General features: G+C 39.0%; 1 protein-coding gene across 1 annotated transcript; it reads right to left on the reverse strand.

Annotated features, from left to right (window-relative positions):
- Positions 1-2,701: 2,701 nt before the first annotated feature.
- On the reverse strand, positions 2,702-14,879 carry LOC121386864 (neuronal acetylcholine receptor subunit alpha-5-like). The gene is made up of 6 exons (XM_041517896.1): positions 14,673-14,879; positions 10,059-10,195; positions 7,667-7,711; positions 7,312-7,421; positions 6,246-6,793; positions 2,702-5,036 (listed from the first exon to the last, which is right to left on the reverse strand). Exons 1-6 carry the CDS (start codon positions 14,728-14,730, stop codon positions 4,351-4,353), a joined length of 1,584 nt encoding a protein of 527 aa, XP_041373830.1. The 5' UTR covers positions 14,731-14,879; the 3' UTR covers positions 2,702-4,350.
- Positions 14,880-24,327: the final 9,448 nt, after the last annotated feature.

Raw genomic sequence — 24,327 nt, forward strand, 5'->3', positions numbered from 1 at the left:
GTAATTTTTACATGCTCATATATTATACCACTAGAGTTTTGAGCATGTCCGTCCCGGGGCCTGTCTTTGGATAGCCAGGGGCTTGTCCCGGGACAGACTGAGTTTGAGTGCGAGTGCGAGTAATTTTTACATGCTCATATATTATACCACTAGAGTTTTGAACATGTCCGTCCCGGGGCCTGTCTCTGGATAGCCAGGGGCTTTTCCCGGGACAGACTGAGTTTGAGTGCGAGTGCGAGTAATTTTTACATGCTCATATATCCCGGGGCCTGTCTCTGGATAGCCATACCACTCCCAGAGTGTCTCTGGATAGCCAGGGGCTTGTCCCGGGACAGACTGAGTTTGAGTGCGAGTGCTAATTTTTACATGCTCATATATTATACCACTAGAGTTTTGAGCATTCCCGGGGCGTCCCGGGGACAGACTGAGTTTGAGTGCGAGTGCGAGTAATTTTTACATGCTCATATATTATACCACTAGAGTTTTGAGCATGTCCGTCCCGGGGCCTGTCTCTGGATAGCCAGGGGCTCTCTGGATAGCCAGGGGCTTGTCCCGGGACAGACTGAGTTTGAGTGCGAGTGAGAATAATTTTTACATGCTCATATATTATACCACTAGAGTTCTGAGCATGTCCGTCCCGGGGCCTGTCTCTGGATAGCCAGGGGCTTGTCCCGGGTCAGACTGAGTTTGAGTGCGAGTGCGAGTAATTTTTACATGCTCATATATTATACCACTAGAGTTTTGAGCATGTCCGTCCCGGGGCCTGTCTCTGGATAGCCAGGGGCTTGTCCCGGGACAGATTGAGTTTGAGTGCGAGTGCGAATAATTTTTACATGCTCATATATTATACCACTAGAGTTTTGAGCATGTCCGTCCCGGGGCCTGTCTCTGGCCTGTCTCTGTTCCCGGGACAGACTGAGTTTGAGTGCGAGTGGAATAATTTTTACATGCTTGTATTATACCGGTTTTGACAGACCGTGAGTTTGAGTGCGAGTGCGAATAATTTTTACATGCTCATATATTATACCACTAGAGTTTTGAGCATGTCCGTCCCGGGGCCTGTCTCTGGATAGCCAGGGGATGTGCGAGTGCGAGTAATTTTTACATGCTCATATATTATACCACTAGAGTTTTGAGCATGATAGCCAGGGGCTTGTCCCGGGACAGACTGAGTTTGAGTGCGAAACTGAAAATTAAATAATATTTTCACTTGTGTTAACAAATCATCAAATTCGGACAAAAGCCGTCTATTAATATGTTATTATTATACCAAATATTAGAACTTAACAAGTCATAATTTTTAAAGCCGCGTTTTTGTTGAAGTATTAGCCAGCTATTTAATACATCTTTCCAAAACAAATTATGTATGTTCCTTTTCTTAATTTGAATAAAATTATCCCCATATATTATTAATTCTTTAGTTGTTAAGCCTGTTACAGATTGAAAGAGAGTTGTCCAATTGGATCGTTATAGAAATAATCTTCTTATCCAAGTCAGTTTCAGTGCTGTTGTAAAATTTACAACGTCTAACATTTTAATACCCCCAAAATGGTAGGCCTAATCTTGCATTAAAACTTCACTTTTGATTTTATCTGGTTTATTTTGCCATATAAAATTTAAAATGATTTTGTTTATTTCTTTTAACAATTTTAGTGATGGATTTGGTAATGAAATTAATAAATGTGTTATTTTGGAAATAATGAGTTTTTACAACAATTCTGCCCATAACTGTAAGTTTTCTCGTTAACCACTGTTTTATCGTGTTTTTTTTATTTCAAGTATATTTGGTTCAATATTTTGCAAAATTATTTCGTCCAAGTTAAGCGAAAATTTTACACCTAATAAAGTGAAGTGTTCTTCTCCCCATTGTAGCTTCCACTTTGCTGGATGGAAAACCTTTGAATTTATTTTACTTCCTATCCATATAATTTGAGACTTAGAATAGTTTATTTTCAAGCCAGAAACATCTGCATATATATCTAATATTTTTAATGTACTGTCCAGGGATTCATGTGATCCATCTAAAATAAAGGTTGTATCATCTGCATATTGAGATATAATATACCTTTCCCCATCTATATCTATACCTTTAACGTCTTTAGAGTTTCTAATTAGTATTGCTCATATTTCGGAGCATATTATGAAGTGTGTGTGGTGTTTGTGTGTATGTTGTTGCTTGGGTTTTTTATGGTGAGGGGTTTTTTTTTTTTGGGGGGGGGGGGGGGGGGGGGGGAGTTCGGGTTTTTTTCAAAGCTAACCATAAATTATCTCAAAACGATTCTTTTCCATTCAATCGATAAAACAATATTCGTAATGTAAATCCATCATGTTGATTACCGATCTCTATACATTAGTTTCCTGCGTTTGGTGCAACCAAAAATGCACATACTTTATTTGGCCGACTTTTCTTTGGTATAGCAATCTTTCCATCTTATGTCCTATACAAACAGATCATTACAATTCATCAGCCTTTTTATAGGCCTATAATTAATAAAATACTCACCATTTATTAATATCACGTGAACGCTTAGCAATTTTGTTTGTGACAAAGGCCGTGGTATGTACTATCTTGTCTGTGGGATGGTGCAATACATGTTTTTTAAATTAATTAATTAAAATATATATCCTGGGAATGATACAGTGTTCAATATACAAATAAGATGCTGCACTTTGTATGACCGATTTTGAAAAATTCAAAGACTTTTATTTGTAGAATTTATTTTTCTAATACACTGTACATGATAATGAAATGACTGATACTTACAGGCAAAGTAAATCTGTTTTATTAAGGCTTTGGGATTTCAAGACATAAAATAATATAACATAAGGCTTTGGCATTTTAAAATATAAAAGAATACGTCATAAACATGTTATGTAGTGTCAATAACAAAAATAAATAAAAACAAATGTCCTAAAATCAAGAAGGTACTTCAGAATTCTTTCAATTCAAAGTAAATGCCTGAAAATCCAGATGACTCATTTCTATAGAGTACTTACGAATGGCTTCAGTTTTAAGAATGAGTCTCTTTTAAGAATGAATACATTATTTTTGTCATAGATAAATATACTGCAAACGTATCGTTTGTAATCCTGCGACATAATATAATTTGAAATTGCGCATGTAATACCTATTTTCCCAAGATATAATTTATTACACCTTTTTACCTCTTCTACGCTATAAAGCTTATGCCATGATCCACATATTTAGTCCAGTTAGGCACTGTTAGTCCAGGAATACTAGGCCTAATTAAATGTTTTACATCGACTAATTGCAGAAATTCAGACAAATGTACATAACTGAATCTTCCTTTGTGGTTCATGTTGGTATTGTTGCGGAATCAACAGACAGTTACAAACCATTACCTGTCTGTACATGCGAACCAAAATATTCGTTTTAACGACCTCTTGAACAGTTCTGTTGTCAAGAGTGGATGTTTCTAATTTCAACGACAAAACATTTAACACCTTCAAATGTCATCTCTGCACAAGGCAGTCAAAGGGACATTTTGGCAATGCTGCGATTGCTTCCATGAATCGCTGCCAAGATGCATCGCCTGTAGTATTAATTGCCACTTCCCAAGACAATACATCCTCCCTTTTTTACTAATCGGGGCAGATTGAACAATCAATTAATGAAGACCGCGGCCATACTGATCTAGATTCAACCACAAGCCCAGTACCACTGGCATAGCCGGGAGTTGGGACGAGAGCCATGGTCACACAATCACATCTCTCTTATCCTACCACCTTTTTATTTCTACCTGTCGCTCTATAGCACGATTCATAGACAGTGTGGTTGGCCCCTCCCATGTGGATGGCTCCCCAGTGTAAAATCCTGGCTACACCAATGCCAAGAACAGTACGTATACCAGTCTGTCCCTGGATCCAGGGACTCCACGAGTACTCGAGTACTCGGACACGGGTCGAGTTTAGCAAGACTAGAGTGTTCACAGGACTCAATACAAGTACAAGATGAAATATAATGAGCAACTATAATACAATCGACAATGTAGGACCCTAATTTCAGCAGTAGACAATCATCGATATAATAATTCTATAATCATACGCTAGTTTCTCTTTTTAAACTGGCCGTCCGTCCGTCACAACACTTCTAAATGCAATACAATGGCATCCTTTGGCATCCATGTTCAGCGTTAGAATTAAGATGCATAATGCTATTTTACTTTATTCCTTAGTCTCATCATCATCTAGTGTAAGTGTCGGGTACTCGGGTCCGGGTCGAGTTTGACATTCGAGTACCCGAGTCCAATATTTTGGACTCCTGGAGACCCTACCTGGATCTAAAGTATATCTAAGACTAGTATTATATTGTCTTAACTGTTCGCCAAGTTAGTCCATTTTCTCCTGACCATAGATAGGTATCACTATGAGGATCATCGTCACCGATATCGTCATGGAAATGAGATAGATCAGGAAGGAGAACTTGTCGACCACTTCAGCAATGTAGAACCACTGTCGCTTCATCTGTAGTGAGTGGAAACACATGCTCGAAACGCTGTATCTGGATTCGGGGTTTCTGTCAACAGCATTCCTGGTTCTCGACAGAGACCTCTGTACTACCTGGTTCTGACTTCGTGGAGCAGCGCTGCTGTTGGTCGCTTTGTTCTTTTCTCCAGGAAAGTCTAAACGGTCATGATACGGATTCTGGCTGGAGCAGGCTTCATTTCCACGGAAGGGGAGTAACTCTGTTGTGCACGAAGCATCATCGGTGTCTCTGTCTTTGTCGTTACCGTTTGAAGCGGGAGTGGTGCGAGTAGGGTTGCTCTGCGCCCCCTGGTGTTTAGATGAACGGGGTACCTGGTCAACCGGCAAGTCTTCCACGTAGTAACTGGTGGATTCTTCCCACGCGTATTTCGTCATGACGATCCTGCCAATGACCACGTGGCAAAGCCAGAGCATCCAGTGCGGAACATCCGGGCACTGTTTCTCGTCGCCTCTCTTCTTGATGTTCATCACAAACGTGGACATGATCAAGGACACACTGTTAAAGGTCATAACCATGAAAAGAAAAACTCCTGAAATATACAAGAAACAAAAACATAATAATGAAATATATTTAAATTTTCGGCATGGTAATAAGACAAATGTAAGGCACCATACTCCCATTCAACATCCAGTGGCGTAGGAAGGTGCCAAAGGGGGTGGGGTGGGTGTACAATTTTATATAATTACAGACTTTTACACTATTATAAAGCAAATATAAAGCGAAATATCTGAAAAGTGGGGGGGGGGGGGGCACATGTCCCCCCCGCTTCCTACGCCAGTGACATCTACTTAGTCGCCTCCCTCCCACATGTCCATCCCTCCCTATCCGTATTCCTTCCCACTGATTCATTCCTGCAAGTTACGATGTTATGGTGCTGCCTTTGAAACACACCAGGTCCAATGCTGTTGGTAGTTTTGACAAAGGTCTTACCAAACTGGATATCATTTTGACAGTGGTCTTAACACTTAGGCCGAATATGGGAATCATTTTGACAGTGGTCTTAACACTTAGGCCGTATATGGGTATCATTTTGACAGTGGTCTTAACACTTAGGCCGTATATGGGTATCATTTTGACAATCGTCTTATTACTTATTTATGATGTAAGAACAAAAGGACATGCTGTTTTAAAAGATTTGATTCAGGGCTCACACATGATACAATTTTGTTGTAGCCATTATTTTCAGATATATAGAATATGCCCTTGTATATTATTAAAAAGTATCTAATTAAAAAAAAAGAATTAGAGCCAAGTATTAAAAGTTATAGCCACTTTTGATAAATCTGAACAACAAAACCGTAATACGTGACCAAGTCTCTTAGGCTCTGCTAGACAACAAAGCATCCTCTTTGCAAGTATTTTAGCATTGCACTGCGAGATCGCAAAGTTGCGAGAGTTTATTGAATTAGGCCCCAGGGCAGTATCGTTGCACAATGCAAAATCGAATGGGCATTTGGCAAAATAGTGGTTGATTCCATGAATCTCTATCTAGCGCCTCGTCTATAGGACAGTCATTCCCGAGGAGGTCCTTTACTGGAGATTTCATCTCTCTTGCACCGCCACAAAGAGAACGGCCAATCTCAGAATAGTTTACTAAATCGAAACTAGCATCGGACGGAACTCATTAGAATAAGTACAGTTGTTATGACAATATTAGCAACTGGCTAATTGGCAATGGGCACTATGGGCCCTGTTGATTTATTTACAAGAATAGGGGTCTTTAATAACAAATATTTACCTAGAATAGGAGTAGCGTTTGTATCTGGGACGTTCTCCGCTATCAGCAGCTGCAGGACATAGAGGGTGAGAAACACGGTCAAACCGATGGAGATCTTCTCCCCCTTGTGACACGGAAGCAGAAACGTCACCAGGGTCAAGATGCAGAGCATGATGGTGGGCGCAATGACGATGTAGTCATAATATATAGACTTCCTCTTCACGTGGATGTGGAAGTCTATCATCGCGTGTTTGCCGTTGCCGGGACAACAGCTGCTGTTGGCGATCGTCTTGGACAGGCGAGTCAGCTTGAGGTCGTACTCGCTGTTCTGCAGGTAATGACTCAAGTCGGGCTCCTCCGGTTTCAACGCCATGTCCAGCTGGGTGATGTCGTAGATCCAGGAGCCGAACCGAAGGTAGCACTTCTGCTGGTCGTACGGGAAGAACGTCACGTCGACGGCGCACGAACTCTTCATCATGATCGGGATCATCCATTTGACCGTCCCGTTGTTGGTGATGACGATCTTGCTCCCCGTGACGTTGACGAAACCGTCATCATTGGTGCCAGCCCTGGAATGGTCATTTAAAACAAAAAAAATCGAATATAATAAATGGCGGAATCTAACTAACCTTTAGATAGCTCATTTGAGGTGCTTGAATTGTAGGATCACATACACACACACTAAATTTTGCGATAGTTATAATTTTATTATATATTAATTAAAAAAAATTTTTTTTATGATCCCCCTCCAAACCTCCCCCAAAGTTTCCTTGGCATTCCACCTCATGTCACTGGGGGCTACCCTAAATGGATTTTCTGGATCCGCCACTGAGACTACTTGGCACAAATGATTAATTGCGCTAGCCGTAGTTATTATGCAGGTAATATGAAATATTTTCGGCTATTGCAGCTTTATATCGTTGAATACATCTATGTACAAATTCGTATTCTAAATAACACTTAAATCGCAAATCTGTTTCTGGGCATCCTGGGTTTTTTTTAGTAGTTCCTGTAACATTTTATGCCAAACATTCAGATTACTTTTAATTCACTGCTAGGAATATAGATATTAATCTGCAAATCTTACTTGTTAAAGAGGAAGATGTCTGGAATCCAGACTTGAGTAGCCGGCACCATGAGTGTGTCCAGATCGTCGTATTCATCCGGGGACCAAATCAGGTTTTCATCCTGCCATTCCTGGTAAACAAACAAACAAACAGGACAAATAATATGACAAACAAAACAAGCAATATAAATAATAATTAGAAACAGGTACTAATCCAGGAATTACATCTTGAGGTATAAAGATGAAAGGGAAAAACAGAAAGAAACAAGGCGTGTGAGTGCACTTCCAAAAAGTGGGGGGGGGGGGGTGCGTGCTTGTTTGTCCCCCACATTATAATTATTTGCCCATCCCCAATAGGACTGCAAATCAACTATACCTCGTACACCCAAACAGCAGTTGTCAAAACTTGATTCTTTTCATCCTGAAATAATAATAGCAAAAATCATGATGGTGGTGGTGGTGATGCTGATGATGATGTTATGTTGATGAAGATGATGATGATGATAATGATGGTGGTAGTGGTGATGCTGATGATGATGGTTATGTTGATGAAGATGATGATTATGATGATGGTGGTAGTGGTGATGATGATTATGATGATGATGATAATGATGGTGGTAGTGGTGGTTGTGGTGATGATGATGATGATTATGATGATGGTGGTAGTGGTGGTTGTGATGATGATGATGATAATGATGGTGGTAGTGGTGGTTGTGGTGATGATGATGATGATGATGGTGGTCGTGGTGATGATGATGATGATGATGGTGGTTGTGGTGATGATGATTATGATGGTGGTAGTGGTGGTTGTGATGATGATGATGATAATGATGGTGGTGGTTGTGGTGATGATGATTATGATGGTGGTAGTGGTGGTTGTGATGATGATGATGATAATGATGGTGGTTGTGGTGATGATGATAATGATGGTGGTAGTGGTGGTTGTGATGATGATGATGATAATGATGGTGGTTGTGGTGATGATGATTATGATGGTGGTAGTGGTGGTTGTGATGATGATGATGATTATGATGGTGGTAGTGGTGGTTGTGATGATGATGATGATGATTATGATGGTGGTAGTGGTGGTTGTGGTGATGATGATTATGATGGTGGTAGTGGTGGTTGTGATGATGATGATGATTATGATGGTGGTAGTGGTGGTTGTGATGATGATGATGATTATGATGGTGGTAGTGGTGGTTGTGGTGATGATGATGATTATGATGGTGGTAGTGGTGGTTGTGGTGATGATGATTATGATGGTGGTAGTGGTGGTTGTGATGATGATGATGATTATGATGGTGGTAGTGGTGGTTGTGATGATGATGATGATTATGATGGTGGTAGTGGTGGTTGTGATGATGATGATGATTATGATGGTGGTAGTGGTGGTTGTGATGATGATGATGATTATGATGGTGGTAGTGGTGGTTGTGATGATGATGATGATTATGATGGTGGTAGTGGTGGTTGTGATGATGATGATGATTATGATGGTGGTAGTGGTGGTTGTGATGATGATGATGATGATTATGATGGTGGTAGTGGTGGTTGTGATGATGATGATGATGATTATGATGGTGGTAGTGGTGGTTGTGATGATGATGATGATTATGGTGGTGGTAGTGGTGGTTGTGGTGATGATGATGATGATGATGATGACGATTATTATGATGAAACCCAACACCGCCGCGAGATCAGCAAACGGCAAACAGGTATAATTTAATGGGATATTCCTGAGTTTGCTGCATTTGTTAAGATGTTATCAACTAACAAAGACATTTTAACGATTGTAATTACATATCAAATATATTTTTCTGCATAATATATTAATGGCTGTACAGGGCTCGACCTTAGCGGTCTGATCGTACAAATATTAAGACGACCAGAAACATATTGAATATACAGACACTGATATTCTAAACAAGAAAATATATTTAATGTGCAGGTTTAATCGTTGAACTAATTTATTAGTCTTAAACATCTTACAATGTAGCAAACTCAGGAATGTCCCTTTAATGTGTTGCACCCTGTTCCTAGTCTTGTGGCATACATAAAATCAATAAACTTAAAATTTTCCCGCGACCTTTTCTTACCAAACACCACACAAAAGAATTAACTGATACACCATGCATTAAAAAATATATATAAAAACCCAGCCACATGTAAAGTTCTTTGGTTGACTTTTCAAGATGTATTTCCATTTTAAGTATTGGTACAACTTCACCCACCTCCCGATATGTATCATCTATTCAAAAGAAGAAGAAGAATTAAAAAAAAAAACACTTCGAAACAAATATACTTACAGAAGATGAAGAAGAAACAAAACAAAACCAATTTAAAAACCCCAAACATACAAAGACATATAAACACAACCCCTTCCTTACCAATGTTAAGTGGAATAGTTCTAATGGACGTGACTAGTATTTTGCACTTGTATAACACGGACCAAGTAAAACCTACCAAATCCAACAGTTGATTCAACGCCAGGCCAAGTAAAACCTACCAAATCCAGCAGCTGATTCAACGCCAGGCCAAGTAAAACCTACCAAATCCAACAGCTGATTCAACGCCAGGCCAAGTAAAACCTACCAAATCCAACAGTTGATTCGTCGTCAGGCCAAAGTAAAACCTACCAAACCCAGCTGCTGATTCAACGCCAGGCCAAGTAAAACCTATCAAATCCAGCAGCCGATTCAACGCCAGGCCAAGTAAAACCTACCAAATCCAGCAGCTGATTCAACGCCAGACAAAGTAAAACCTACCAAATCCAACAGTTGATTCAACGCCAGGCCAAAGTTTATAACGACAACATTGCTGGCATTGTTCACGGGTCTGGAGTCGAAGTTGTAGTCGTCAAACAAGTATTCGTACAAGCGCTGCTCGGTACCAGCCCTGAAACCTGCAAACAATCCATAATTATATTATGAAATCAATCTATCATTATGTTGTGAAATCAATCCATCATTATATTGTGAAAACAATCTATCATTATATTATGAAATCAATCCATCATTATATTATGAAAACAATCCATCTTTATATTATGAAATCAATCCATCATTATATTATGAAATCAATCCATCATTATATTGTGAAAACAATCCATCATTATATTATGAAATCAATCTATCATTATATTATGAAATCAATCCATCATTATATTGTGAAAAGTTATATCATGAAAACAATCCATCTTTATATTATGAAAACAATCCATCATTTTATTATGAAATCAATCCATCATTATATTATGAAATGAATCCATCATTATATTATGAAATCAATCCATCATTATGAAATCAATCCATCATTATACTATGAAAACAATCCATCTTTATATTATGAAATCAATCTATCATTATGTTGTGAAATCAATCCATCATTATATTGTGAAAACAATCTATCATTATATTATGAAATCAATCCATCATTATATTATGAAAACAATCCATCTTTATATTATGAAATCAATCCATCATTATATTATGAAATCAATCCATCATTATATTGTGAAAACAATCCATCATTATATTATGAAATCAATCTATCATTATATTATGAAATCAATCCATCATTATATTGTGAAAAGTTATATCATGAAAACAATCCATCTTTATATTATGAAAACAATCCATCATTTTATTATGAAATCAATCCATCATTATATTATGAAATGAATCCATCATTATATTATGAAATCAATCCATCATTATGAAATCAATCCATCATTATACTATGAAAACAATCCATCTTTATATTATAAAAACAATCCATCTTTATATTATGAAAACAATCCATCTTTATATTATGAAAACAATCTATCATTTTATTATGAAATCAATCCATCATTTTATTATGAAATCAATCCATCATTATATTATGAAATCAATCCATCATTATTGTCACAGGGATCCTATAATACCCGTAACTGAATGAAACACGATTATCCAAATATCTCTCCTAACTGTATATCTATTAGATCTCTCTGTAACGGGCAGTTATATCCGCGTGGCTCGTCTAGGTATGATCAGAGATAAGATCTTATATAAAGTATATGTAATATAGCAGGTTTAGTTCACTAGAAAACACAACAGAAACACAATACACTTTGGAATCTGTATTACTACTACGCTGACAAATTGACAAATGTACTGCCGCAGTAATTAATTAACAACAACAAATATTAACAACCCAGAACTGATCACTTTATTAATTAATCTCTAGGTGTCTAGTTTATACAATATTGTAATCACTTCACCGTGACACAACACCCACACGTGTGATAATTGAGAAACGCTTCCAGGGGAACTTAATTAATAAAGGAATTACAACTCTATTCCTAACTGGTTAATTTTTAATTAACCCTTAACTACTCATTCAGTAACCTTGTAATACAGAATTAATACTGGTACCTATCACAATAAAGACAATAACCTACAGTTTACCTAGGTCCTCTAGGATGACTGGTTAAGCTTTATATATATTAGAACAGTGAGCCTACAGTTTACTGCGTCAGATTACCGGCAGCACCGTCTAATTAATATTGGTATAATACAGTATTAAAATATTTAAAGTCACATCAATCACATCAAGGTTATACACAGAGCAGAAATAAAATATTTACCAGTCCGGACGGACAACGATCCCCTGTAGCCTTCCTTTTGTTTCTCCCCCATATCTCTAAAACCCTAGCTATTTATCATAAAAACCCGAATATTGCCCGGGGGTACAACGCGGTCCTCCCCCTATCAAGTGATATTTCCACAGCGACCAAGCCGGCATATTTTTCTCAGATGGCCAAACTTGCTGACGCCTAGTCGCCAAAATCACGGTTGTAAAAACCGCACTCGCGAAGGTATTACGTAACTACTGGCCACATGGCCTCCTGGTCTGGGTGTGTATTAGAAAGAGCTCGACGACCGTCGCGCAGAGGTATTACGTAACAGTCGCGCAGAGGTATTACGTAACAAAGTGCTCACCTGGGCTTAAGTGCATATTGGAACTGCACACGGCCCTCTAAAATAATTAATATCGCCACAGGCGAAAACAAAATTAAGAGCATGTTCCGTCACAATTATATTATGAAAACAATCCATCATTATATTATGAAATCAATCCATCATTATATTATGAAAACAATCTATCTTTATATTATGAAAACAATCCATCATTATATTATGAAAACAATCAACCTTTATATTGTAAAAACAATCTATCTTTATATTATGAAAACAATCCATCATTATATTGTGAAAACAATCCATCTTTATATTGTAAAAACAATCTATTTTTATATTATGAAAACAATCCATCATTATATTATGAAAACAATCTATCATTATATTATGAAAACAATCCATCTTTATATTATGAAAACAATCCATCATTATATTATGAAATCATTCCATCATTATATTATAAAATCAATCCATCATTATATTACGAATGTTCTAATTCCAAACGTTTTGTTTAATGTTAATTCCAAGCCCGTAGAAACGATATTTGTCGGGGGGGGGGGGGGGCACAATCTCTATTAAATGATCACAACCTCTAGTGGGGGAGGGGCACAAGCCATATTTTAATCTTTATTGATAGAGGACATTTTTCTCCTAGAGTGGGGGCCCTGGCTACACATTTTTCTCCTAGAGTGGGGGCCCTGGCTACACATTTTTCTCCTAGAGTGGGGGCCCTGGCTACACATTTTTCTCCTAGAGTGGGGGCCCTGGCTACACATTTTCGAAGCTATCTTAGTGTTACGATATCGTAATACTGTCGTCAGCGTTGACGTCACAACGATGCATATCATAGCCTACGTCGGATTTACGATATCGTAGCGCTAAGATAGCTACAAAAATATGTATCCACCCCCCACCCCATCCCACTTCCTATAGGCCTGAATACCCACCCACTCCCTACAAACCTACTATATAGGCTCGAACATTTTTACGATGGGGGAATTAGTTCTCTAAATCACTAGATCCGCCCTTACTATTCGAAAAATACACCTCTTGACATATTTCCAAAATATAATGGAGGATTTCTATTTTGGTAAAACAATTGATGTTATTGGATGGTTTGTGTGTCCTTTGCAATGTTGGGTTTTATATGTTTCTATCTAAAAAAACAAAAAAAAAAAAAACCCTCCTCCCAAAAAACAACAAAAACAACAACAAAAAAAAAAAAAAAAAAAAAAAAAAAAAAAACTTTTTGATTGTTTTGTTTGGTATGTTTTCCTTTCTCTTTATATTTCAGTAATTCGGTAGGGAACATTAGTATTTATTCTCTTGGCTACAAACCAGAGGTATTTCGATAAGAGTAATAAATTACATTTAGCTAATACTATGTGTATGTAGCCTATAGACTAAAAATAGATCGACTCTTTCTTGTACATTCAACAGATGTTACACATTGCACAATCAGTGCATAGACCTACTTATCACGGCCAGACAAATTACATTAGGTCAATACAGTGCCACTCGTATTTCACACACATTAAAATGAATCGCTCAAATTGATTACTATTACTACTATTATTACATATTTTACTAAGTGCAGTTGTTATTTAACAAAATATAGTAATGTACGTACGTATCCGAAGTTAATAATTTCTAATGCAGTATTAGCCTACTGCTTTTATTAATATTTTTATTATCATTATTATTATTATTAGTAGTAGTAGTAGTAGTAGTAGTAGTAGTAGTAGTAGTAGTAGTAGTAGTAGTAGTAGTAGTACTAGTAGTAGTAGTTGCAGAGGCGTAGGAAGGTGCAAAAAAGTGGAGGGGGGTGCACACTTTTATATTTACACTTTTACACTATTCGAAAGCAAATATAAAGCAAAATATCTTTAAAGTGTGTGGGGCACATGCCCCCTTGCCCCCCCCCCCCCCCTACGCCAGTGAGTAGTAGTAGTAGTGGTTGTCGTAGTAGTACTACTACTACTACTAGTAGTAGTAGTAGTAGAAGTAGTAGTTGTAGCCATTATCAGACACAGGCCTGATTATGGATTTAGGGAGTGGGGATGTTGGGTATATGTAAACCCTGCCTAATATTCCAGGTTTATTTGAGAAAACTTGCTTTTATTACAGTAGGATACACCAATTTTAAAAAATAATAATAATTTTTAAAATAATAATAATGAAGTAAAAATAATAATTCATAAATGAAATTAAATCCTAAAACCCCCAATTCCTGGACTGCCCTAAATGAGTTACCTACGTACCATAATAAAACAGCGGCAGATATTACAAACACACAATTATACTAGTACAACAGTTGAATAACATTATGAATAATATTTTATTGACATTATCTACTTACAGAAGTTAAATGAACTGAACTGATTAGTAATGTAGCATAGCATCAACTGAACCACCAACCTGATGTAAAACCAGATACAAAGCACAAAACCAGGAAAACTGAAGTCGTTGTTGGCATCCTGTGAACTCCCTGTTGTCTATCAAGTGTCTGCTGCCAAATGCTCACTATCCGCCATTTTGCTATTAATTTTACCGTCTGCTTCGAACTGGCCCTGACCTTCCATGATGTGGTACGCAATTCCTCGTCTGCCTTTGCTTGATTGGGAACTGTGAGAGACCAGCTTTCAGCCAGAATAATATCGATTTATCTACGAAGTGCTTACGAGCGGCTGAAGGTATCCGATTCCAAGCGGCGGTTTAAATATGTACGTGTAACTGCAGCAAAAAGTCACGCTTTTGAAAAGGAAAGGAAAGGAATGGAACTGTTTTTGTTTGTTGTTTGTTTGTATTTATTTTTCGTGCTTATACCCAATCATATTTCAGAAGTTTGTTTAGTTTAACGACACCACTAAAGCACATTGATTTATTAATCATCGGCTGTTGGATGCCTAACGTATGGTTATTTTGACAGTCATAGAGAGGAAACCCGCTACATTTTTCCATTAGTAGCAAGGGATTTTTTATATGCACCATCCCACAGAAAGGATAGCACACACCACGGCCTTTGATATACCAGTGGTGGTGCACTGGCTGGAACGAGAAATAGCCTAATAGGCCCACTGACGGGGATCGATCCTAGACAGACCGCGCATCAGGCGAGCGCTTTAACACTGGGCTAGATCCCGCCCCAATCATGGTTCAAGTACGCTATCCTGGGCACACAACTCACGTTGGCGGATATAAAGGCGGGGGGCCCCTAAATTTTGCTCTTTTTTTCATTTGTTACGTTGGAGAATTAAAAAAATTCCTTCATGAACGTGTGTGGCCTTTAGCCACATGTCAATGACCCCCACCCCCATAATGGATTGTCTGTATCCGCCACTTACTCAGGACAGTGGGTTAGTTGTTTATGGTTAGTGAGAGAGAAGTCGGTGTAGTGATTTTTCACCTACCAACGGAATCATCAACTCGCTTCTTCTCTTCTGTTCGTTCCTTCTTGTAATGATATCACAGGGAGATGTTTGCTACCAGGATGAATCTCACAGTCTTCTTCTTCTTCTTCTAGATAATAAAGTATGTTTTGTTTAACTGTTCGTTCCTTCTTGTAATGATATCACAGGGAGATGTTTGCTACCAGGATGAATCTCACAGTCTTCTTCTTCTGTTCGTTCCTTCTTGTAATGATATCACAGGGAGATGTTTGCTACCAGGATGAATCTCACAGTCTTCTTCTTCTTCTTCTTGTAATGATATCTGTTTGCTGTTCGTTCCTTCTTGTAATGATATCACAGGGAGATGTTTGCTACCAGGATGAATCTCACAGTCTTCTTCTTCTCTGTTCGTTCCTTCTTGTAATGATATCACAGGGAGATGTTTGCTACCAGGATGATATCTCATCTCACAGTCTTCTTCTTCTTCTCCTGTTCGTTCCTTCTTGTAATGATATCACAGGGAGATGTTTGCTACCAGGATGAATCTCACAGTCTTCTTCTTCTGTTCGTTCCTTCTTGTAATGATATCACAGGGAGATGTTTGCTACCAGGATGAATCTCACAGTCTTCTTTTTCTGTTCGTTCCTTCTTGTAATGATATCACAGGGAGATGTTTGCTACCAGGATGAATCTCACAGTCTTCTTCTTCTGTTCGTTCCTTCTTGTAATGATATCACAGGGAGATGTTTGCTACCAGGATGAATCTCACAGTCTTCTTCTTCTTCTGTTCGTTCCTTCTTGTAATGATATCACAGGGAGATGTTTGCTACCAGGATGAATCTCACAGTCTTCTTCTTCTGCTTCTTCTGTTCGTTCCTTCTTGTAATGATATCACAGGGAGATGTTTGCTACCAGGATGAATCTCACAGTCTTCTTCTTCTTCTTCTTCTGTTCGTTCCTTCTTGTAATGATATCACAGGGAGATGTTTGCTACCAGGATGAATCTCACAGTCTTCTTTTTCTGTTCGTTCCTTCTTGTAATGATATCACAGGGAGATGTTTGCTACCAGGATGAATCTCACAGTCTTCTTCTTCTTCTTCTTGTTGTTCGTTCCTTCTTGTAATGATATCACAGGGAGATGTTTGCTACCAGGATGAATCTCACAGTCTTCTTCTTCTTCTCCTGTTCGTTCCTTCTTGTAATGATATCACAGGGAGATGTTTGCTACCAGGATGAATCTCACAGTCTTCTTCTTTTCTGTTCGTTCCTTCTTGTAATGATATCACAGGGAGATGTTTGCTACCAGGATGAATCTCACAGTCTTCTTTTTCTGTTCGTTCCTTCTTGTAATGATATCACAGGGAGATGTTTGCTACCAGGATGAATCTCACAGTCTTCTTCTTCTTCTGTTCGTTCCTTCTTGTAATGATATCACAGGGAGATGTTTGCTACCAGGATGAATCTCACAGTCTTCTTCTTCTGTTCGTTCCTTCTTGTAATGATATCACAGGGAGATGTTTGCTACCAGGATGAATCTCACAGTCTTCTTTTTCTGTTCGTTCCTTCTTGTAATGATATCACAGGGAGATGTTTGCTACCAGGATGAATCTCACAGTCTTCTTCTTCTTCTTCTTGTTCGTTCCTTCTTGTAATGATATCACAGGGAGATGTTTGCTACCAGGATGAATCTCACAGTCTTCTTCTTCTTCTCCTGTTCGTTCCTTCTTGTAATGATATCACAGGGAGATGTTTGCTACCAGGATGAATCTCACAGTCTTCTTCTTCTGTTCGTTCCTTCTTGTAATGATATCACAGGGAGATGTTTGCTACCAGGATGAATCTCACAGTCTTCTTCTTCTTCTTCTGTTCGTTCCTTCTTGTAATGATATCACAGGGAGATGTTTGCTACCAGGATGAATCTCACAGTCTTCTTCTTCTTCTTCCGTTCGTTCCTTCTTGTAATGATATCACAGGGAGATGTTTGCTACCAGGATGAATCTCACAGTCTTCTTCTTCTTCTGTTCGTTCCTTCTTGTAATGATATCACAGGGAGATGTTTGCTACCAGGATGAATCTCACAGTCTTCTTCTTCTTCTGTTCGTTCCTTCTTGTAATGATATCACAGGGAGATGTTTGCTACCAGGATGAATCTCACAGTCTTCTTCTTCTTCTTCTGTTCGTTCCTTCTTGTAATGATATCACAGGGAGATGTTTGCTACCAGGATGAATCTCACAGTCTTCTTCTTCTTCTGTTCGTTCCTTCTTGTAATGATATCACAGGGAGATGTTTGCTACCAGGATGAATCTCACAGTCTTCTTCTTCTTCTTCTGTTCGTTCCTTCTTGTAATGATATCACAGGGAGATGTTTGCTACCAGGATGAATCTCACAGTCTTCTTCTTCTTCTCCTGTTCGTTCCTTCTTGTAATGATATCACAGGGAGATGTTTGCTACCAGGATGAATCTCACAGTCTTCTTCTTCTTCTTCTGTTCGTTCCTTCTTGTAATGATATCACAGGGAGATGTTTGCTACCAGGATGAATCTCACAGTCTTCTTCTTCTTCTCCTGTTCGTTCCTTCTTGTAATGATATCACAGGGAGATGTTTGCTACCAGGATGAATCTCACAGTCTTCTTCTTCTGTTCGTTCCTTCTTGTAATGATATCACAGGGAGATGTTTGCTACCAGGATGAATCTCACAGTCTTCTTTTTCTGTTCGTTCCTTCTTGTAATGATATCACAGGGAGATGTTTGCTACCAGGATGAATCTCACAGTCTTCTTCTTCTTCTTCTTGTGTTCGTTCCTTCTTGTAATGATATCACAGGGAGATGTTTGCTACCAGGATGAATCTCACAGTCTTCTTCTTCTTCTCCTGTTCGTTCCTTCTTGTAATGATATCACAGGGAGATGTTTGCTACCAGGATGAATCTCACAGTCTTCTTCTTCTTCTTCTTCCTTCTCGTTTTGCCTTCTTGTAATGATATCACAGGGAGATGTTTGCTACCAGGATGAATCTCACAGTCTTCTTTTCTTCTGTTCGTTCCTTCTTGTAATGATATCACAGGGAGATGTTTGCTACCAGGATGAATCTCACAGTCTTCTTCTTCTTCTTCTTCTGTTCGTTCCTTCTTGTAATGATATCACAGGGAGATGTTTGCTACCAGGATGAATCTCACAGTCTTCTTTTTCTGTTCGTTCCTTCTTGTAATGATATCACAGGGAGATGTTTGCTACCAGGATGAATCTCACAGTCTTCTTCTTCTTCTTCTGTTCGTTCCTTCTTGTAATGATATCACAGGGAGATGTTTGCTACCAGGATGAATCTCACAGTCTTCTTCTTCTTCTGTTCGTTCCTTCTTGTAATGATATCACAGGGAGATGTTTGCTACCAGGATGAATCTCACAGTCTTCTTGAATCTCACAGTCTTCTTCTTCTTCTGTTTCGTTCCTTCTTGTAATGATATCACAGGGAGATGTTTGCTACCAGGATGAATCTCACAGTCTTCTTCTTCTTCTGTTCGTTCCTTCTTGTAATGATATCACAGGGAGATGTTTGCTACCAGGATGAATCTCACAGTCTTCTTCTTTCTGTTCGTTCCTTCTTGTAATGATATCACAGGGAGATGTTTGCTACCAGGATGAATCTCACAGTCTTCTTCTTCTGTTCGTTCCTTCTTGTAATGATATCACAGGGAGATGTTTGCTACCAGGATGAATCTCACAGTCTTCTTCTTCCTGTTCGTTCCTTCTTGTAATGATATCACAGGGAGATGTTTGCTACCAGGATGAATCTCACAGTCTTCTTCTTCTGTTCGTTCCTTCTTGTAATGATATCACAGGGAGATGTTTGCTACCAGGATGAATCTCACAGTCTTCTTCTTCTTCTTCTTCTTCTTCTTCTGTTCGTTCCTTCTTGTAATGATATCACAGGGAGATGTTTGCTACCAGGATGAATCTCACAGTCTTCTTCTTCTGTTCGTTCCTTCTTGTAATGATATCACAGGGAGATGTTTGCTACCAGGATGAATCTCACAGTCTTCTTCTTCTTCTGTTCGTTCCTTCTTGTAATGATATCACAGGGAGATGTTTGCTACCAGGATGAATCTCACAGTCTTCTTCTTCTGTTCGTTCCTTCTTGTAATGATATCACAGGGAGATGTTTGCTACCAGGATGAATCTCACAGTCTTCTTCTTCTTCTCCTGTTCGTTCCTTCTTGTAATGATATCACAGGGAGATGTTTGCTACCAGGATGAATCTCACAGTCTTCTTCTTCTTCTTCTGTTCGTTCCTTCTTGTAATGATATCACAGGGAGATGTTTGCTACCAGGATGAATCTCACAGTCTTCTTCTTCTTCTGTTCGTTCCTTCTTGTAATGATATCACAGGGAGATGTTTGCTACCAGGATGAATCTCACAGTCTTCTTCTTCTTCTTCTGTTCGTTCCTTCTTGTAATGATATCACAGGGAGATGTTTGCTACCAGGATGAATCTCACAGTCTTCTTCTTCTGTTCGTTCCTTCTTGTAATGATATCACAGGGAGATGTTTGCTACCAGGATGAATCTCACAGTCTTCTTTTTCTGTTCGTTCCTTCTTGTAATGATATCACAGGGAGATGTTTGCTACCAGGATGAATCTCACAGTCTTCTTCTTCTTCTTCTGTTCGTTCCTTCTTGTAATGATATCACAGGGAGATGTTTGCTACCAGGATGAATCTCACAGTCTTCTTTTTCTGTTCGTTCCTTCTTGTAATGATATCACAGGGAGATGTTTGCTACCAGGATGAATCTCACAGTCTTCTTCTTCTTCTTCTTCGTTCCTTCTTGTAATGATATCACAGGGAGATGTTTGCTACCAGGATGAATCTCACAGTCTTCTTCTTCTGTTCGTTCCTTCTTGTAATGATATCACAGGGAGATGTTTGCTACCAGGATGAATCTCACAGTCTTCTTCTCCTGTTCGTTCCTTCTTGTAATGATATCACAGGGAGATGTTTGCTACCAGGATGAATCTCACAGTCTTCTTCTTCTGTTCGTTCCTTCTTGTAATGATATCACAGGGAGATGTTTGCTACCAGGATGAATCTCACAGTCTTCTTCTTCTTCTCCTGTTCGTTCCTTCTTGTAATGATATCACAGGGAGATGTTTGCTACCAGGATGAATCTCACAGTCTTCTTCTTCTGTTCGTTCCTTCTTGTAATGATATCACAGGGAGATGTTTGCTACCAGGATGAATCTCACAGTCTTCTTTTTCTGTTCGTTCCTTCTTGTAATGATATCACAGGGAGATGTTTGCTACCAGGATGAATCTCACAGTCTTCTTCTTCTTCTTCTTCTGTTCGTTCCTTCTTGTAATGATATCACAGGGAGATGTTTGCTACCAGGATGAATCTCACAGTCTTCTTCTTCTGTTCGTTCCTTCTTGTAATGATATCACAGGGAGATGTTTGCTACCAGGATGAATCTCACAGTCTTCTTCTTTTCTGTTCGTTCCTTCTTGTAATGATATCACAGGGAGATGTTTGCTACCAGGATGAATCTCACAGTCTTCTTCTTCTCCTGTTCGTTCCTTCTTGTAATGATATCACAGGGAGATGTTTGCTACCAGGATGAATCTCACAGTCTTCTTCTTCTGTTCGTTCCTTCTTGTAATGATATCACAGGGAGATGTTTGCTACCAGGATGAATCTCACAGTCTTCTTCTCCTGTTCGTTCCTTCTTGTAATGATATCACAGGGAGATGTTTGCTACCAGGATGAATCTCACAGTCTTCTTCTTTCTGTTCGTTCCTTCTTGTAATGATATCACAGGGAGATGTTTGCTACCAGGATGAATCTCACAGTCTTCTTCTTCTGTTCGTTCCTTCTTGTAATGATATCACAGGGAGATGTTTGCTACCAGGATGAATCTCACAGTCTTCTTCTTCTGTTCGTTCCTTCTTGTAATGATATCACAGGGAGATGTTTGCTACCAGGATGAATCTCACAGTCTTCTTTTTCTGTTCGTTCCTTCTTGTAATGATATCACAGGGAGATGTTTGCTACCAGGATGAATCTCACAGTCTTCTTCTTTCTGTTCGTTCCTTCTTGTAATGATATCACAGGGAGATGTTTGCTACCAGGATGAATCTCACAGTCTTCTTCTCCTGTTCGTTCCTTCTTGTAATGATATCACAGGGAGATGTTTGCTACCAGGATGAATCTCACAGTCTTCTTCTCCTGTTCGTTCCTTCTTGTAATGATATCACAGGGAGATGTTTGCTACCAGGATGAATCTCACAGTCTTCTTCTTCTCTGTTCGTTCCTTCTTGTAATGATATCACAGGGAGATGTTTGCTACCAGGATGAATCTCACAGTCTTCTTCTTCTTCGTTCCTTCTTGTAATGATATCACAGTGTTTGCTACCAGGATGAATCTCACAGTCTTCTTCTTTTCTGTAATGATATCACAGGGAGATGTTTGCTACCAGGATGAATCTCACAGTCTTCTTCTTTTCTGTTCGTTCCTTCTTGTAATGATATCACAGGGAGATGTTTGCTACCAGGATGAATCTCACAGTCTTCTTCTTCTTCTGTTCGTTCCTTCTTGTAATGATATCACAGGGAGATGTTTGCTACCAGGATGAATCTCACAGTCTTCTTCTTCTTCTCTCTGTTCGTTCCTTCTTGTAATGATATCACAGGGAGATGTTTGCTACCAGGATGAATCTCACAGTCTCTTCTTCTCTGTTCGTTCCTTCTTGTAATGATATCACAGGGAGATGTTTGCTACCAGGATGAATCTCACAGTCTTCTTCTTCTTCTTCTTGTTCGTTCCTTCTTGTAATGATATCACAGGGAGATGTTTGCTACCAGGATGAATCTCACAGTCTTCTTCTTCTGTTCGTTCCTTCTTGTAATGATATCACAGGGAGATGTTTGCTACCAGGATGAATCTCACAGTCTTCTTCTTCTTCTGTTCGTTCCTTCTTGTAATGATATCACAGGGAGATGTTTGCTACCAGGATGAATCTCACAGTCTTCTTCTTCTGTTCGTTCCTTCTTGTAATGATATCACAGGGAGATGTTTGCTACCAGGATGAATCTCACAGTCTTCTTCTTCTTCTGTTCGTTCCTTCTTGTAATGATATCACAGGGAGATGTTTGCTACCAGGATGAATCTCACAGTCTTCTTCTTCTGTTCGTTCCTTCTTGTAATGATATCACAGGGAGATGTTTGCTACCAGGATGAATCTCACAGTCTTCTTCTTCTGTTCGTTCCTTCTTGTAATGATATCACAGGGACCAGGATGAATCTTGCTACCAGGATGAATCTCACAGTCTTCTTCTTCTGTTCGTTCCTTCTTGTAATGATATCACAGGGAGATGTTTGCTACCAGGATGAATCTCACAGTCTTCTTCTTCTGTTCGTTCCTTCTTGTAATGATATCACAGGGAGATGTTTGCTACCAGGATGAATCTCACAGTCTTCTTCTTCTGTTCGTTCCTTCTTGTAATGATATCACAGGGAGATGTTTGCTACCAGGATGAATCTCACAGTCTTCTTCTTCTTCGTTCCTTCTTGTAATGTTCGTTTTGCCTTCTTGTAATGATATCACAGGGAGATGTTTGCTACCAGGATGAATCTCACAGTCTTCTTTTTTCTGTTCGTTCCTTCTTGTAATGATATCACAGGGAGATGTTTGCTACCAGGATGAATCTCACAGTCTTCGATAACTAAATACAATAGCTGGTAGTCCTTGGAGTTTATAACTGCATATTTTGTTTTAAATAAACACGTTATTAATAGAAATATGATGCAAAATATGACACAATCGCTTTTAAGTCGGCCAGTGTGTAGGATTTGCCTACTTTCACAGATCTGTTCACATTTAGACTAAAAAATACCCTCATTATTAATCAAATTTGGATGAATTTAGTACGTGACATACCGATGTAAACAACTACATAGGCTAACGGCAGTCGATAACGAGTGTTCATTTCAGTTAAAGTTTTTATTACTATGATATTTCCTGCCTTGGTGGTGCAACACGGAATTTCTGACGATCACCGAGTAGGCTCAGTAGGAAAAAAAAAATGCCCGCTATAATACATCAATAATGAGTGGCGGACCCAGAAAACAATTTACCCCCCCCCCCCCCCACCCGATCCGCCTCTGATAATCCTATGTTTTACGTTAAATACTATCACACTGATCATTTGCGAGATAGCATATAACACATATTTCATATATACTCTTCAAAAAAAGAAACGCAAAAGGGTACAAATGGGTTATAACTCCGATTTTATGTTTCCTACCGGTTCATGCTTTGTGAATATAAGGTCATTGCATGTCCCAAACACATTCCCACGGTTACATTCGATAAAACGCAGCTACTGTACAATAAAGTTCCAAAATGTGAATATTCGCAAAAACGCAGCCACGTGCAAACCATGTCACCACTGCACGTGCGTTGTCTGCACGTGCAACATGAACACCGACAGTATAAAAGTACAGGGTGTTCGCTTGCCTGGCCTCTGTATCTGGCCGACAGTTGACAATCCAGGACATGCCACGTCTCAGTGAACCGCAGAGAAACAATGCCATCGGCCGACTAGACGCAGGCGAATCCAGAACGGCCGTTGCCAGGGCATTCCATGTGTCCCCAAGCACCATCTCCAGACTGTGGGACCGTTACCAGAAA

The sequence above is a fragment of the Gigantopelta aegis genome, chromosome 2 (assembly GCF_016097555.1).
Source record: "Gigantopelta aegis isolate Gae_Host chromosome 2, Gae_host_genome, whole genome shotgun sequence".
NCBI lineage: Eukaryota > Metazoa > Mollusca > Gastropoda > Neomphalida > Peltospiridae > Gigantopelta > Gigantopelta aegis.

Excerpts from the sequence above, each read along its gene's own strand:
- LOC121386864 (XM_041517896.1), bottom strand. The coding sequence starts at position 14,730 with ATGCCAACAACGACTTCAGTTTTCCTGGTTTTGTGCTTTGTATCTGGT. Across the intron at positions 7,422-7,666 it reads CTGCTGTTTGGGTGTACGAG|GAATGGCAGGATGAAAACCT; the intron begins GTATAGTTGATT and ends TTTGTTTACCAG. Across the intron at positions 6,794-7,311 it reads GACATCTTCCTCTTTAACAA|GGCTGGCACCAATGATGACG; the intron begins GTAAGATTTGCA and ends TGACCATTCCAG.